Source organism: Rana temporaria, chromosome 8 (genome assembly GCF_905171775.1).
Source record: "Rana temporaria chromosome 8, aRanTem1.1, whole genome shotgun sequence".
NCBI lineage: Eukaryota > Metazoa > Chordata > Amphibia > Anura > Ranidae > Rana > Rana temporaria.
Window position 1 is genome coordinate 117,722,246 of NC_053496.1, and position 18,529 is coordinate 117,740,774.

At 40.6% G+C, this 18,529-nt stretch overlaps 1 protein-coding gene across 1 annotated transcript; it reads left to right on the plus strand.

Moving 5' to 3' along the window:
• Nucleotides 1–593: 593 nt before the first annotated feature.
• LOC120908998 (outer dense fiber protein 1-like) lies at nt 594–4,034 on the plus strand. Its single transcript, XM_040320571.1, has 3 exons — nt 594–772; nt 1,844–1,894; nt 3,797–4,034. The coding sequence occupies exons 1-3, from the start codon at nt 670–672 to the stop codon at nt 3,889–3,891; spliced, it is 249 nt and encodes an 82-aa protein (XP_040176505.1). The 5' UTR covers nt 594–669; the 3' UTR covers nt 3,892–4,034.
• The last annotated feature ends 14,495 nt before the right edge of the window (nt 4,035–18,529 follow it).

Here is an 18,529-nt window from a genome sequence, read left to right on the forward strand (position 1 = left end):
AAAGCACTAAGGACAACAGGGAGGTGAAATGTTTTTATACAGTAATGTAATCTGTAAGATTACAGTGTGATGTATGTGTTATGAATGTTGAACTTTTTGAATTTGCCTCCGGGCTCTGCCCCAATGCGTTGTGACACTCGCAGAGATCAGAGCCTGGCACACAGAGGCATCAGGCAGAGGACACAGCCTGCAGACAGAGCGGAGGGACATCGCAGTATCCTGGTAACAAGGTAAGTACACTGCATCAGGATCCTGAGATGCAATCCCAAGTGTAGCTCAGGGTTACCGCTAATGGTACTGAAGTTTAACCTCGAGCCACACTCGTGAATACCACCAGGGAGGTTAAAACTATGCATCTGTATATATAAAACAATTAAAAAGGAATTAAGAAGACAAAGAAACAATTAAAAAGTATAAATCATAGAGTGCAGGTACAGTAAATAATTAGCAAAATGCTAAATAAAGACCAAACAAAATAGTAAACAATAAGCATGTGGATAGTGTTTAAACACCTTGTAAATTTGGTATGACCAGCCAGTGGTGGAATGTGTTCTAATTCCACCTCCACTTACAGTATATATATATAAAAAGGTGCCCTCATACATTATTCAAACAACCGAAAAATCTCTTCTGAATCTTCCAAGAAGAAAACCAAACTTAAAAGCAGATATGTCTGGAATCAAAGGGAAATGTGTTGCCCAGAAGATCCAATGCCAAGATCCATGCAAACCTTGCCAAAACGTAGTAGTCTGCAAAGATCCATGCCAAGACCGTAAGTGTTGTGTTTATAAACTACATTATTTTTATACATAAATAAATGTAAAAAGGTTGTTGCACTTCCTCCACTGTAAAAGTATTTTTTTCTTATAATTTCCTGCTAAAGATGTTTGGGTAGGCATGTGTGTATAAATTATTGTATAAATAACTGAAATTTAATTTTAGCTGGATTTGTATTCTTTTTAAAGCTTGAATGTAGGTTTACTTTGATTTTAAATACACTAATACGTTGACCCAAACAAACTATTCCCATTACTAATTGATGTCTGTCTGCTGTCAGTGCTCTATGAACTGTATTTAGCATCAGCTGCATACAGTATACAGCATTGTGTTCCTGCATTGGTGCTGGAAATTTCCATCTGTTGGCCCAAATAGGTTGGAAGACAAATTATATTGCAGAGGTCTGATATGAAATAAACATATGACCTGATGAGCAGAATATCTGACTGAAGTCTACTATATGCCTCAACCCTGGGAAAGTAAGGCCAGGTTTTCTGATTTCACCTACCGCGGGCTTCTTGCTTTACGTAAGAGCAAAAATTTTAGTTGCACAAGACAGGTGATGGTAATACTACTCAGAAGAACATGATCAACTCCAGTTGCAGTAGATTATTAAATCCAGGAAAAAAAATATTATGCAGATTTAACTGTGGTTTCAATATTTGGCTGATAACATTAAATGATATTTGATTAATTTTTTAATTTATGCAAACAGAGTTACAGACAGAGTAGAATTCACTTTTATTATCTGACTGAAGTTTACTATAAGCCTCAACCTGGGGAAAATAAGGTCAGATTTATTTATTTACCTATTGCAGACTCCTTCCTGTCCCTAAGAGGCAAACAAGTTAGTTGCACAAGACAGATTTATGTCATGGTGGTGGAAATACCACTGAAAAGCATATGATGAACTCTAGGCGCAAAAGATTACTAAATATTGGGTTAAGAATACATTAAGTAGACTTTACAATAGTGTCAGTGTTTTACTGGGTGGTAAAAATAAAGTTTATTTTGTTGATTTTACCATTTACTTGGTGTTTTTTAATATATGTTTGTATTTCTTCAGCATGTAAGCCTCACCATCATCACCATGGAAATGTCCATGTTCACCAACAAGGTAAGTGGAGCAATAGATTATTGTTTTGAGTATTTCGAATAATGGATGAAGAGTGTATACTTTAAAATAAGCCAATCTTCCCATCACTGAGAAAGGTGATTCTACACAGATCACAAATATTGCACAGGGGGTAAAAATTGTGGAGTTTTATAGCACCGTAGCTTTGGCATATTAATGCAACATGGAGTGAAACATGATTGCAAATTGATTAACAATAAGGTGGTTTGCACTCTTTGCCAAGAGGACTGTAATATGGATTGCTTTACAAACCTCTGTAAATGATATGCATTTACTAATACCATATATTTTGCTTTTGTACTCTTCATCTACAGTCTGTAGATAAAGATCATCAGCTATCCTTACCATGAAAATGATAGTGTTAATTCATATCGCAGTTGTGAACTAGGAGTGCACATCTCTGCCCCCTGCTAATTCTGGGACTTATCACAGCCACAGGTCTCAGACTGAGGCCTCGTACCAAGGAAACCGGTCGTGTGTACATTTTTCGACGAGGAAACTGTCGAGGAACTCGTCGAGCCAAAAAGAGAGCATGTTCTCTATTTCCTTGACGGGAATGGAGAAATTTGGCTTGTCGAGTTCCTCGACAGCCTAACAAGGAACTCGACGAGCAAAACGATGTGTTTCGCCCGTCGAGTTCGTCGGTCGTGTGTACGAGGCCTCAGTGATTGTTTGCACACAGTTTGGCTCTCGAAGAGCAGGTTGTGGTGGATAGCTAAGAGATGTTTTGTCACCTCCTCACTGCCTGTTTAACCCCTAAAAACCCACTCCGGCTGTGTGCATTGCATGGTAGCAGCACAGACCCTTTCAGGTATATCATTTTTTCTGCTGTAAGGCATTGAGGCTTTGGCATGTGATCACCTGCCTTAACAGCTTAAACAGGAACTGCAGTCTGCTCATAAAATTTGTAAAAAAAAAAAAAACATTTTGCCATTCTGAAGCTTCCCTCCAACCACTTTGCATATTATTTTATATATACTGTGATTCTGTACTTGCCAAATATGCTGCAGAAATCTCCCTCTACTAAGTCTGGCTGCAACCATTTAAACTGTGGGCAGCTAAAGCTGCTGCCTGTTCAATTCCTGGATTTACAAAGAGGCACATCTACAGCTCTTCAGCCCTGCAGCTTTTATTGACCCTCCTATGACTCTTCCTCACTCCCTTCCTGGCAAACTCTCACCAGAGTGAGAGAGAGCCGCGCAGGATGTCATAAGCCTAGGCTTTTTACCAGTCAAGAAACAGGAAGTGGGCTATATAAGGTATTTACTGGCAAAAAAAATAATAATTGTACTATCCAAAGTTAAAACAACAAGGGCAGAATACTTAATAGATGGAAAGTCGAAAAAAAATATACCGAAGTTCTGTTTTAAGGGAGATTAAGGCATAAAATGATCAGGGACCAATTAGAAAGGTTTTTCCATCATGTGATCATTATGACAGCTAATCATGGGGTCACTGGAAGTTTCAAACTTCCTCATCCTGCATAAGGTACTTTGCTTTTTTCTCTCTCTTGCTCTGGGCAGTCAAGATAAAGTGTTAGATAGCATTACAGTTTGTATAAAAGAAAACCAAAAAACAACAATTATACATTTAAAGTGTTTGATTAAAAACTGCTACGAAAAAATAACTAAACGTTATTCTTTTCAACATTTTTGTCCATTGTTGTCGATTTGTCATCTTATAATAAATTCAGAGCAAAGTATTTATTAAAACAGTAATGTAATGTAATCAATATAAAAATTATTCAGGTAGGCAAATTAGAGTTACGGTCAAGAGAACCAACACATACTAATGGCGCTAAACTAATTTTGAGCTTCAATGGCCTGTGGTCATGCTGGGGTTAGGATGTAATATATGACTAATGGAGGTTTATTTTCTTGGCAGATCCATGCAATCCATGCAACCCTTGTGTTGTCCCCTGTTGTCCTGATCCGTGTGATGCTTGCCACAGCCAAGGACATTTCTGCTGTGATAAATGAAGACATCATGCTTGTGTCTATAATCTGATCTACTCATTTACTTTTCTGCAAAATAAACCACACTCCTCTCATTGTACAATGCTAAATCCTGAATCTTTTGTCTTTGGTTAAATAACCCTGCTCAATAAAATCTTTGCAACTGATATGTTTTTGAATTTCATAACTTGTTATATACTTAGCGAATTGTTGGTAATTTCAAACATACTAATATATTATTAGGAGGTTTAAAAAAATTGATGAAGGAGATATTTTCAAATTTATTTACAGATTAATGACAACGGCAATATTGGGGCAATTTACTCAAACTGCAGCACACATAATCTAGTGCAGTTTTGCATAGAAACCATTCAGCGTCTAACTTCACCGTGTTCACTTAAGCTTTGACAAAAAAACTTAGAAGTCGATTAGTTACTATGCACAGCTGCTCCGAATTCTGTGTGCACCAGTTTTAGTAAATCTTCCCCATGGTGTTTTATACACAGCATTAACATTTTAAAAATGTCCTTATGGTATTATGGTGATGTCTGAATATATTTTTAGGGCAGTAAAAGGTTTTAATTTGATATACCTTATCATATTCATGACAAAAAAATGTTTTTCCAAAATTTGTGTCTAATTTACTGTACATTTAGTTATCCAAAAGTCAACAAGCCTGGTCATCACCCTGTCCGCGATTAAAAGACACAATTTAAAAAGAAACTTTGGCTTGTGACAATAGTTTATTGTCATTAATAATGTATTCAGAGTAATAACTGCCCAATCACAAGGATATCTGGGAAGGTCGATTTACACCTGAAGACTGATAGTAGAGAGCTCTTGCCATACAGAACCTGGATTATTTTTTACATACTGTACATATCAAGCCAAAAATAAGCCTTAAACAAAAAAACACCCTTTTAAGCAAAGCCAGATGTATGTTTTCTATAGTTGAACCAACAAAAGTTAGTTGAAAAATTTGGAAAACAATCACAACATGATAAGACTTTGAGCCTTAAAGGGGAGACATTATTTGGAATGTATCTTCATATCCCCCCCAATCATAAAATGAAAAGCCTACTTTTCTTCATGCTTCAAATTCAGAAAGATGTATACATCACTTCCCAACTTTTTCACATTTCCATTTTCTGCATGAACAGCTTAGCTGCAGGTGTGTAGTTTCAAGCAGTGGTCTTCACAGGCAGCTGCTGCAGTCAATTAAAGTAGGTGGAAAGGCATATCAGCTCATATTGGCCAGTGAGAACATCCATTCCTAAGGGAACAATGCTGCCTCTGCTTGGGAGTCACTCAGGGCAGTATTGTAGCACAAGAAATGCCATTCTAGTTTGTAACTGGTAGGAGCATTAGGCTGAAATAAGTAAAAACAGCTAAGAGCCTGCAGCAAGTGTAGACCATTATTTATTGGATTTTAATTTTAACATACTCTTTAAGGTTTGGATATTCTTTAAGGTGACCTTGTTGTCCTTGGCGAACAAAACAAGAACAAAGCCAAAAAATTGCAGAGTGAGAAAATATAACCACAAGGGGGCATGTGAAACCAAAATGGAAAAACGTAAAATGAATGTATCAATGGTACACATGAAATTGAAAAGAGTCGATGAGCTGCTAGAAGGATATACACATCCGGAGTGATGTGAAAAGGGTAGAACAAACCAAGGAAATCCTTTAAAAGAGCGCTGCAACAAAAATTAGATGTTGGAGTCCCACAGTCCATGTAAAAGGAAATTTATTGAAAAACATGTTTCAAAGAACAAAGTCTCTGAGTTACCAGCTATATGATGTAACATATGCAGTATGCTATGTGAGCTGTTCCAAGATTATCGTGCAACACCAAACAGTTGAACACAACGCCAATACATGCACTAGAGCACTCCTGCTAAGCCAAGATCTCTCCCACTGGCAAGGTGTCTCATGTGTAGAAAACAAAACAGTTCTATTCAGGATCAATCGTGGACAGTGTGATGCCCTCTTACCATGACCCTGATGGATGTAAGGACTATCCGATGAACGGAAAGTTCAATCAGCCGTGGGTGGAAGGAAGCTGTCTGTCTTTACACTGTGGGCAGTGGGGACGCACGCTCCACTCGAGCAGCACAGGACGTCTCACTGACGCTGAACGGAGGGGCGGAAACAGGACTCGCAGAGTGCTGGTGCAGGATTGGATAGAAAATTGGAGGCTTGGCCCATACAAACTGGGTGGGCGGGATGCCGGGTTGGTGAGCCTGGAGCGATGTCTCAAGGAATCTGTATGGTGCGCGATGCGGCAATGTTACACAGGCTGCATAGGCTGGAAGCAGGAGATGATGAATGCTACAAACTAGGACGACATGTATCGGGTCAGAGCCCTTTGTCAGGTCAATAGAAAGTAGCATTGTGGGAATTATTTATAGGCAACAAGTGCATGTGGGATAGAACTTGGCTGAGCAGTGTGTGCTTAAAAAACTGTAAACAAAGCAACTGCAGACGATTTTTTGAAGAAACCATTAACAACACGTGGAAACAGTGTAAAACAGTAGAAGACATTAAAAAACATTAAAAAACATTAAGAAACACACAAGGCTAGCTGGATGGGATAGGAAGCTGGGGTGAACATAGAAATAAAAACATTGATAAAAATATTAAAAAGGATGATGAATATAATGATTAAAAAATTAGTAATCACCTAATGGTGTCTTCTATGGGGAAATTAATACTGTAAAAATACATTCATTACACAACTGTCACATGGAGTGATGATGATGAATAAATGCAGAGTATGCCAAGAGGAGATAGACCCTTATAACAGATTACTGTTATGTTCAACTGTTTGGTGTTGCACGATAATCTTGGAACAGCTCACATAGCATACTGCATATGTTACATCATATAGCTGGTAACTCGGAGACTCTGTTCTTTGAAACATGTTTTTCAATAAATTTCTTTTTACATGACTGTGGGACTCCAACATCTAATTTTTGTTGCAGCGCTCTTTTGAAGGATTTCCTTGGTTTGTTCTACCTTTTTGTCCTTGGCATAACCCAAAACAACATAGAAATATATAAATTCAAATTTCATTTTTAAAAACAATAGCAATAGACAGATCCAGTCAGCAGGGTAAAACAACATCCACCAATAACATGGTCTACTGCCTCCCACTGGTATTCCTCACAGTATATTTTTGCAGAAGTTATTTCTGCACATACATCCACAGACCTACTGTATACCATCTACAGAGGATGTGTACAACAGAAGATAGACCTGGAGTGTACGTAGTTGAAAAAATCCTGTTCCCCTCCTCCAGATGAGAGAATGCCCATGAAGACCCCTGCCTAGGTCAGAAATCAGGAAGCAATTGAATCAATGTAAAAAAAAAGTAAATACCTGCCTATCTATTTGCCAAATGCTAGCAGCATAAGGAATACAAATAATTCATGTTGATTGTGAGTGTTTAGTTATGCTTTTTTACAATTTACAGGTGTTCCCTATTACAGGATTGCCATACGGGGACATCTACCAATGTAAAAAAAATATTTTTAATATAATTCAGCAGTTGTTGGGTTACATAGCTGGTAAGGCTGAATAAAGACACCAGTCCATCTAGTGCAACCTGTGGTGTGTCTGTGTGAATGTGTGTGTTTATGTCAGTAGTAAATTCCATATTCCTGTATGTTGCAATCAGTAAGCTGACAATTTAATAATTTTTTTTAAGCTATCAAGGTTACCTGATGATACCACTGCTTGTGGAAGGGAATTCCACATCCTTATTGCTCTGGCAGTAAAGAATCCTCTATCAGTTTAAGGTTAAACCACTTATCTTCCAGTTTCAATGAATATCTCTTAAAACTCCCACCCACTGAAAAGTTTTTCCCTCTGCTAAGGTCATCTGTAAGGTATTTGTATAAAACTATCATATCTCGTCTGAAGCATTTCTTCTCCAGAGAGAATACGTTTAATGCTTGTAGTCTTTCCTCATATCTGAGGTCCTATAGTCCCTTTATTAGCTGTGTTGCCCTTCTCTGAACTCTCTCCAGTACCAGCACATCCCTCCTGAGGACTGGTGACCAGAACTGGATGGCATACTCAAGATGCGGCCAGACCAGAGTTAAGTGGATTGGTAGAATTATTGTTTTATCTCTGGAGTATATCCCCTTTTTAATGCATGCTAACATTCTGCTGGCTTTGCTTGCAGCAGCTTGGCATTGCATGCCATTGATGAGCCTTTCATCCACTGGAACCCACAGATCTTTTTACATCCTGGATTCCCTCAGTGTTTCTCCCCCTAGCAAGTAACTTGCATTAGTATTTTTAGCGCCCAAATGCAATACTTTACACTTTTCAACATTAAACCTCATTTGCCATGTAGTTGCCCAACCCATTATTTTATTTAGGTCTGCTTGTAAGGTTTCCTGTCCACATTGTGCTATGAAGTTTTTGCCCTTTTTAGCTTTGTATCGTCAGAAAACACTGAGATTGAGCTATTTATACGAAATTCTATATAATTTATGAATAAATTAAACAGAATTGGTCCCAGGACAGATCCTTGGGGGACCCTACTGACCACACCAGAACTTCCTAAATGCTCACTATTTATCACCACCTAATGGACATGCCCCTGTAACCAGTTTTCTATCCAGGTACATAAACTATGTTCCATGCAGACAGACCTCAGTTTGCAAAGTAAACGTTTATGGGGAACTATATCAAATAATTTTGCAAATTTCCACAGGCCTACCTTTATCTAGATGGCAACTCACTTCCTCATAGAATGTTAATAGATTGGTCTGGCAGGAATGATTCTTCATGAATCCATGTTGATTACTACTAATGATACTGTTTCAATCAGCAAATTCTTGGATATAGTCCTTTATCATCCCATCCAATAGTTTACAAACTATTGATGTTAAACTGACTGGTCTGTAGTTTTGGGGGGTATATCTTGGACCTTTTTTAAATATTGTCAAAACTGGCTTTTCTCCAATCAGCTGGTTCCATTCCAGTCAGTAAACTGTCCATAAAAATTAGGAACAGCGGTCTGGCTATCACCTGACTGAGTTCTTTAAGGACTATTGGGTGTAAGCCATCTGGTCTTTGTGATTGGTTTGTGTTAAGTTTTTCAAGTCCATTTAAGACACTGGCTTCTGTTAGTCACAAGGGTGCATTCTGTGAAGTTTTATCAACAATACAGTCTTGGTTACCATAGCCCCCTTTTCCTTTCTGAAAACTGAGAAGAATGCATTTAAAACTGTTGCCTTCTTCTTGTCTTTTGTAACCATTCCCTTTAAAATTTCAAACAGGCACTTATTCAGGTATGCAGACTGGGTGGCCAGGCAAAGGAAGGCAGTGAATAAGCTGCACCCTTGCTGTCAACTAGGGATGAGCTTCGAGTTCGAGTCAAACTCATGTTCGACTCGAACATTGCCTGTTAGCCTGTTCGGTGAACAACAAACAATTAGGGGTTTGTTCGCAGGAAATTCGAAAAGCTGCGGAACACCCTGTTAAAGTCTATGGGAGAAATCTAAAGTGCTAATTTTAAGGGCTAATATGCAAGTTATTGTCCTAAAAAGTGTTTGGGGACCCGGGTCCTGTCCCAGGGGACATGTATCAATGCAAAAAAAAAAGTTTTAAAAACGGCTGTTTTTTCGGGAGCAGTGAATTTAATAATGCTAAAAGTGAAACAATAAAAGTGAAATATTACTTTAAATTTCGTACCTAGGGGGGTGTAAAGTTAGCATGTGAAATAGCGCATGTTTCCAGTACTTAGAACTGTCCCTGCACAAAGTGTCATTTCTGAAAGGAAAAAAAGTATTTTAAAACCAGACTTGCGGCTATAATGAATTGTCGGCTCTGGCAATTCACAGCGAATTCATTCATAAAAAATAAATAAATAGCGTGGGGGTCCCCCCAAATTCCGTTACCAGGCCCTTCAGGTCTGGAATGGATATTAAGGGGAACCCCGCTGTCAATATAAAAAAAAATTACGTGGGGTTTCCCCCAAATATCCATTCCAGACCCTTCAGGTCTGGTGTGGATTTTAAGGGGAACTCCACCCCAAATTTTTAAAAAAATGGCGTGGAGTTCCCCCCAAAATTCAAACCAGACCCCTTATCCGAGCACGTTAACCTGGCCGGCCGCAGAAAAGAGGGGGGACAGAGTGCGGCCCCCCTCTCCTGAACCGTACCAGGCCACATGCCCTCAACATGGGGAGGATGTTGATGGGGACAAGGGCCTCATCCCCACAACTCTTGCCGGGTGGTTGTGGGGGTCTGCGGGCGGGGGGCTTATCAGAATCTGGAAGACCCCTTTAACAAAGGGGACCCCCAGATCCTGGCCCCCCCTATGTGAATAGGTAATGGGGTACATTGTACCCCTACCATTTCAAGAAGGAAGTGTAAATAGTTGGAAAAACACACACACACACACGGTAGAAAAAAGTCCTTTATTAATAAAAAAAAATGAAAAAACTCCAGCGGTGATAATCCACTGGTTCCCAGGTTCCTGTTCCAACGTTGTCTGTTTCAAGCGACGGGTGCGGGTGATCTCCGATCCAGCGATGAGAAGATCCATCCATCCAGAGTGCAGTATCGCCGACCTCCTCTCACCGCTGGACACAGCCCAGCGAATGACGCGGGTGAAGCTGTGACATTTCTTATATATGGGAGGCGGGGCCACCCATCATGTGACCCCGCACCCTCTGACGCACCCTCTGCTACGTCACTGGGGAAAAGAAAACAATGTGTAGCGCTTAAACCATGTAAATTATAACAATATCAAATATACAGAAACAAGTCTCCTGCGCTCTGGTATTTTCAGGAAGTGCTATGGGGTGGTGCAGTTCAATTAAAAGTTATCTTCTAGAGACTTGCAGCCCTCCTCAGAATCGTGGGAATTCATAAAACTATAAAAGAGAAAAAAAAGAGCGGAGGGCGCACCGACCTAGTGTGATACTGATAAAATGAATTTATTCAAATATTAAAATCAATGGTTATACTCACAAAATTGGAATTAAAATCAGGCTTTAAAAATAGTGCAGCAGATATCCAGCAACATCAGTGGAACACGGTATTCGTTTGAACCAACAGTCAATGTTACAGCTGACGCGTTTCAGGGGCACACCCCTTTCTTCAGAGCTTCATGGTCTGCAGTGCAGACCATAAAGCTCTGAAGAAAGGGGTACGCCCCTGAAACGGTCGGTGCGCCCTCCGCTCTTTTTTTTCTCAATTATAACAATATACCTGGATAAATAACAATGTGGATTATACTTAAATAAGATTGCATGTGCAATATATCAGAAAGTGTCCATGTGATTAGACCAAACCAAGAAAACACACAATCATCATTAGTGATCACAATAACAATGATGATAATATTAATGATCTCAACAAATGTTAAAAAAATGTTTGTTTGTTTTTTTATATAAAATTAGTCCATAGAAAGAGTATTTACACCCGGTGAAAAAATAAATCTATGTAGAAGATATTACTGTCTTCCTTAAAGTGATGATGCACCTCCACCAGTGTGAATATCAGCTTACCAGAAATGGTGGACTTGTGGGGACATATGTCACCAGAAGTCAGACAAGGCTTTGGAATAACATTCCAGGGTCTTGAAGATATAGACTGGATAATGGACTCATCAAGTGCTTCTGATACCAGGCAGCTTCAAAGGAAAATTGAGTTTGGCAAAAAAGATTCCTGAGCAGTACCTCTCCAAGTAGTATCTATGGTGTTTTAGGAGAAAGAAGAGAAGGGTGGCCACATAGCGTAAAATTGTATGATACAAAATGTATTTTAAAACAGCAAATACACTCACATGCAGGCTGTGGATATCAAACGTGTGTACACAGATGAGGTGGCAGTGGAAGCGACCCAACGCATTTCGTATGAGAATACTTCATCTGGGGTGTTGCTCCACTGTTGCCCCCTCAATTTTATAGCAATGACTAATAATTCACCCAATCAAAATGAAAATCGAACTCACCGATGCAGACGTCTAGAGATGACGTACGGAACTTCAATGTCAACTCCACATACGACGTGACACCGCGGAAGTGAAGAGAAGTCAGTGCAGGCCCGCGCATCACGTGACTATCACGTGTATGCAAGCCAGGCCTCATACTGAAATGAGGAAATGCGTTCCATGATGGATATTAAACCAAATTTCGGCTGAAAGGAACGCAAATCAAAAAATGATTGGGGACAAAAAATAAAATGTTGTATATATATTTAAGCATATGCACCCGAGTGTATTGATTAAAAACATGAGGCAATAAAAAACATTAATATAATTAGAATTGCATTGGGCAACAATAACGGTTGACATCTTCTGATGTATGTACAACCATGTAAATATACGTCATTAATTAGAGGATCAATCTAAACTCATGGCGATATAATAAGATTGATCCTCTAATTAATGACGTATATTTACATGGTTGTACATACATCAGAAGATGTCAACCGTTATTGTTGCCCAATGCAATTCTATTTATATTAATGTTTTTTATTGCCTCATGTTTTTAATCAATACACTCGGGTGCATATGCTTAAATATATATACCAAATTTTCTTTTTTGTCCCAATCATTTTTTGATTTGCGTTCCTTTCAGCCGAAATCTGGTTTAATATCCATAATGGAACGCATTTCCTCATTTCAGTATGAGGCCTGGCTTGCATACACGTGATAGTCACGTGATGCACGGGCCCGCACTGACTTCTCTTCACTTCTGCGGTGTCACGTCGTATGTGGAGTTGACGTTGACGTTCCATACGTCATCTCTAGACGTCTGCGTTCCACACGTCCACTCTGCCCACAGGAGAGAGCGCGATCCTATTGGACGCGCTCTCAGCAAACATCGCTGTGTATAATTACCACGTTCAGCGGGTGCTACGTATGTTTGCTGCAATCCCGGACTAGCGTATGCACTATGGGATCGATTTTGTGGATCGGTTTAATCCAGCCATAATCCACTTCCGGTATTCCGGACTAATGCTGTTTATCCCAAAACGAGGCTTGAAACACACGCCGCCCTTCCATGCTTTTCGAAACCGGAAGTGGCCTGTCACCATTCCCTGTCATGGCGGTGAGTTAGATTTTCATTTTAATTGGGTGAATTATTGTTCATTGCTATAAAATTGAGGGGGCAACAGTGGAGCCACACCCCAGATGAAGTATTCTCATACGAAACGCGTCGGGTCACTTCCACTGCCACCTCATCTGTGTACACACGTTTGATATCCACAGCCTGCATGTGAGTGTATTTGCTGTTTTAAAATACATTTTGTATCATACAATTTTACGCTATGTGGCCACCCTTCTCTTCTTTCTCCTAAAACACCATTGATACTACTTGGAGAGGTACTGCTCAGGAATCTTTTTTGCCACACTCAATTTTCCTTTGAAGCTGCCTGGTATCAGAAGCACTTGATGAGTCCATTATCCAGTCTATATCTTCAAGACCCTGGAATGTTATTCCAAAGCCTTGTCTGACTTCTGGTGACATATGTCCCCACAAGTCCACCATTTCTGGTAAGCTGATATTCACACTGGTGGAGGTGCATCATCACTTTAAGGAAGACAGTAATATCTTCTACATAGATTTATTTTTTCACCGGGTGTAAATACTCTTTCTATGGACTAATTTTATAAAAAAAATATATATATATATATTTTTAAAATTTTTTGAGATCATTAATATTATCATCATTGTTATTGTGATCACTAATGATGATTGCGTGTTTTCTTGGTTTGGTCTAATCACATGGACACTTTCTGATATATTGCACATGCAATCTTATTTAAGTATAATCCACATTGTTATTTATCCAGGTATATTGTTATAATTTACATGGTTTAAGCGCTACACATTGTTTTCTTTTTCCGTTTTTGCTTTTTTATTCAAAATCAGCCGTGTTAGCAGCTGTATATTTTAGGCAGCGCAGTATATACCAATATTTCCATACGTCACTGGGGAAGCCCAGGAAGGGGGAAGACTGGGCTTACCCAGTGACGTAGCAGAGGGTGTGTCAGAGGGGGTGGGGTCACGTGATGGGTGGCCGCGCCTCCCCTATATAAGAAATGTCAAAGCTACAGCGCGTCATTCGCCAGGTTAACGTGCTCGGATAAGGGGTCTGGTGTGAATTTTTGGGGGAACTCCACGCCATTTTTTTTTTAAATTTGGGGTGGAGTTCCCCTTAAAATCCACACCAGACCTGAAGGGCCTGGTAATGGAATTTTGGGGGACCCCCACGCTATTTTTTTTTTTTTTTATGAATGAATTCTCTGTGAATTGCCAGAGCCGACAATTCATTATAGCCGCAAGTCCCTTTTTTAAATGCCTTTTTTCCCTTTCAGAAATGACACTTTGTGCAGGGACAGTTCTAAGTACGGGAAACATGCGCTATTTCACATGCTAACTTTACACCCCCCCCCCCCCAGGTACGAAATTTAAAGTAATATTTCACTTTTATTGTTTCACTTTTAGCATTATTAAATTCACTGCTCCCGAAAAAACGTCCGGTTTTAAAACTTTTTTTTTTCATTGATACATGTCCCCTGGGGCAAGACCCAGGTCCCCAAACACTTTTTAGGACAATAACTTGCATATTAGGCTTTAAAATTAGCACTTTAGATTTCAAACGTTCAAGTCCCATAGACTTTAACAGGGTTCTAAAGTTCACACGAACATTTGGTGTGTTCGCAAGTTCTGGTGCGAACCGAACAGGGGGGTGTTCAGCTCATCCCTACTGTCAACACTTGCAAGGCACTGTGTCCTCAACAACTCAGAAGGGTTTGTAGGGGGAAGGAGACTTAAAGGCACCTGGAACCCTCCTTTATAACAATAGAGCCCCCATATATCCACTGTTATATACGTTGTAGAAGAGCCTGATATGTAAAGGGGGACCTGTCTCATACAGACTCGGCTCAAGGACCACTGATGTTGCGACAGTGGGCACGAGAACGCGGTGAGGTAAGAGTGCCTCTAAGATCTTCGGTTGGTTGCTGAGGTGTGTGGCAGGTGTGTCACCAGAGTTGGGCTGGATAGGTGAAGCCCAAGTTGTCCTCCTGATTGGCTCCTGTACTAGCTTCTGTAATTGGCAGGGGAGGGAGACGAGCGGGTGGATGCCTGTAAGTGAGAGCCACTTGCATTACAGTCAGTGAAGAGAAAAGGGAAGGGGGGATATCCCCCGCAGAGCTGACAGGTGCGCTCTCCCTCAGTGGAGAGCCTGTGTACTTGGGGCAGCCAGCTTGCCAAGGCTGCAGGAATTGCGGGACACCCGATACACAGTAATCAAGCACAGACCACAGGAACAGGTACATGGGTAAAGCTGATGACCAGACAGTAATGTACTAGTGCAGCTGCTGGACTTATATAGGCCATTTTGTGCCAGTGTGGATTGCTAACACGCATGTGCATAGGTCTTTGCATCTGCATGTGAATATGTGTGTATGTGTGTACATGCGCATATGTGTGCATCTGTGCCCAGCAAGACGGGCACCTGCAAGACTGCGCCTGCACATTGGCCTTTGCCTTGGAGCTTTGGTTGCGCTATGGCCAGCACGTCCCTGACAATCACCCTCCCATTGTGATGAGCACACTAGTACAATAGTGTCACTATTACTCATTCCAAAAAGTATCAAATATTATTAAAAAGGCACCCACACTGTGAAAAAGTAATTTATTCCAGAAAAGTCAATGTATGTCCCCGATGTAAAACCAACATCAATCATATCATGCAAGGATGTTGTCAAGAAGATGGAGTGCATGACCATGCCTGAAAATCTGGGCCTGGAAATGAGCATAGTGCAGCTATGATTCAGTACATAGTCAAGGCTGTGCATGCATCTGAGTGATGGTCAGTTTCTGGGAGTCATTTTCAGACCAGCATCCTGCCTACCTGTGTTTGACCTGGCTTGTCTCATTACTCTGCTTTATCCTAATTTCTTGTTGATCTTGGTTTGTGTCCTGGCTTTGTCCCCGCTGACTCCTGACCCAGAAGTGACGTCATCCCCGGCTGTGACCTCGAGAACTCCGTCCTCCTTCTACATCGCTCTGAGGTCGTTCGGTTCCCCCGTTGCTGCCGACAGAGGCAAGGAGCTACGGTGATCTCGTCCACCAGACATCAAGACACGAGCAACAACAGCCATACCCGGGATCAGAGTGGATGAAAAACCTTATAATGAAGCCTGTTATTTGGTTCTTTTTGTGAGTACATTACTTATTTGTTTTTAATTTCCAATAAATTACATTTTTACTACTCTCAGAAGGCGCCGCTTCTTCTTCCTTTGCTGCATTCCAGATTGCTCTTCATCTGTCAGCTGGCTGCCATCTTTGTGGAAGTTGTAGTTTTTGATGGACATTTTAAATGGACTAATGCATTTTCCATTTACCCTTTCCTGACAATCTATCTTTAACTACCTTCGCCCCTATAGGTTGTAAATTTACAACCATCAGGAGTGCGCTTAATCAGTTGGTTGTTCTTGTATCCCTTGCTGACCGGACTGCTGTAAGTAGGCGAGAGATAGAGAGACCGTCTCCCCCTTTCAGGTTGCATAGCCTCAGCCGCCCCAGCTGCTTGGCCCCTGGTTCCACAGCGTTGTCTCCCCGCCGGAGGAAACACCATAACTGAGGAGCTGGAGGGAGGATGAGGTTTAAATCTTGATTTGGAAGGCGGTGTTTCCTGAGAGGGGAAGAGCCTGTGTCTCTCTAAGGTGGCTGTCCTGAAAGACGAACAGGGAAAATATATCATAACAAATAATAATAAAAAACAGTAAATTATCATGTACAAACATTAAAATGTAAATACAGAATATAGATATATAATAATAATAATAATAATACCAATGATCATAACATTATAAAATAATATCTAATATGCATATAATAATGCAATTATGTTGACTGAACAGATTTAAGTAGGCTACTACGGCAAGGGGACCAAAAAGGGGGGAACAAAATGGGGGAAAGAACACAAGACACCAAGACCAGATATTCTTATTGATGCACAATGTCTTGTTTTAATACTCTGCAAAATAACTTCTTTAGTCTTCTCCAACATCATTGTATTTTACTGCTTTTCGCATGTGGTGTTTTGTATGCCACTGACTAGTGTATGTTTTCCTATGGCATTTTGATTGTGAGAGGCTAATCCACAATAAAGAATAAAAAAATTAGCATGGGTACCTGCACACTGCCATAGGGTACATATACCAGTGTAAAGAAAAGTTTTTAATACCATTCAGCAGGCGTTCGTTTTGCCTTAAGCCTCGTACACACGATCGGATATCTGATGGAATCTAATGCGATGGATTTTTTCGTTGGATATCCGATGAAGCTGACTTTCATCAGTCTTGCCTACACACCATCAGTAAAAAATCAGAACGTACCAAAACGCGGTGACGTAAAACACTACAACGTGCTGAGAAAATGAAGTTCAATGCTTCCGAGCATGCGTCGACTTGTTTCTGAGCATGCGTAGATTTTTGACCGATGGACTTCCACACAGACGATCGTTTTTTTATCCATAGGAAAAATGTAAAACATGTTCTATTTTTTTTCTCAGATGGAAAACAAACCAATGGGACCCACACACGATCAGTTTGTCCGATGAAAACAGTCAATCGGTCTGTTTTCATCAGACAAACCGATCGTGTGTACAGGGCTTTAGAGTTCCAACTAAGCCTTTATCCAGACAAGCAGACTGGGTGGCCTGCAAGGGGAAGGCAGTGAGTAAGTTGCCCCCCTTCCTGAACCAGGCCAGGTTGCATGCCTATGAAAAAATTTGAGGGGTTCAATGCAAGCCTCCCCCCCTTGTAATGTACCTTGTATCAATGACCCACAACAGTGGGAGAAAGCTCAGTTTGGCCAGGTGACTCGCTCTAGGAAGAGTCCTGGTGGTTCCAAACTTCTTCCATTTAGGGATGATGAAGGCCACTATGATAATTGTGACATTTAATGCTGCAGACATTTTTTTTATACCATTCCCCAGATCTGTGCCTCAATACAATCCAGTCTTGGAGGTCTACAGACAATTCCTTGGACTTCATGGCTTGATTTGTGCTTTGACATGCACTGTTAAAACCCTCCATTACAGGTAAGCCTAGATTAAGGCTTACCTGTAGGTGTTTGCAATATCTCCTAAACCTACATGGTTTTGGAGGTATTTTCCACAAAGAATGCACCATTGTCTACGGCGCATGCACGCCCTAGACAGCGGCGCAGGCTCACTGAGAATGCCGGTTTTATTTATGGATAATGCCGGCTTTGACGGCTCCTGCGCGCATGTGCAGAGTGACGGCATCGCCGCTCCGGCCAATCACAGCGCCGGAGCAGAGATACCCAGAAGTAACCTCTGGGAGATATGTCTGTGGCTGGAGGGGAAGACGAGGACAGCTTTGGGGGCTTCGTAAATGCATAATGAGCTAGTATGCTAGCCATACTAGCTCATTATGCCTTTGTCTTGCATGTTTTTATTTAAAAAAATAAACATTTTTGGTTTTACAACTGCTTTAACTGTGGGACCTTATATAGACAGGTGTGGGCCTTTCCAAATTATGTCCAATCAACTGAATTTACCACAGGTGGACTCCAATTAAGTTGCAGAAACATCTCAAGGATGATCAGTGGAAACAGGATGCACCTGAGCTTAATTGCGAGTGTCATGAC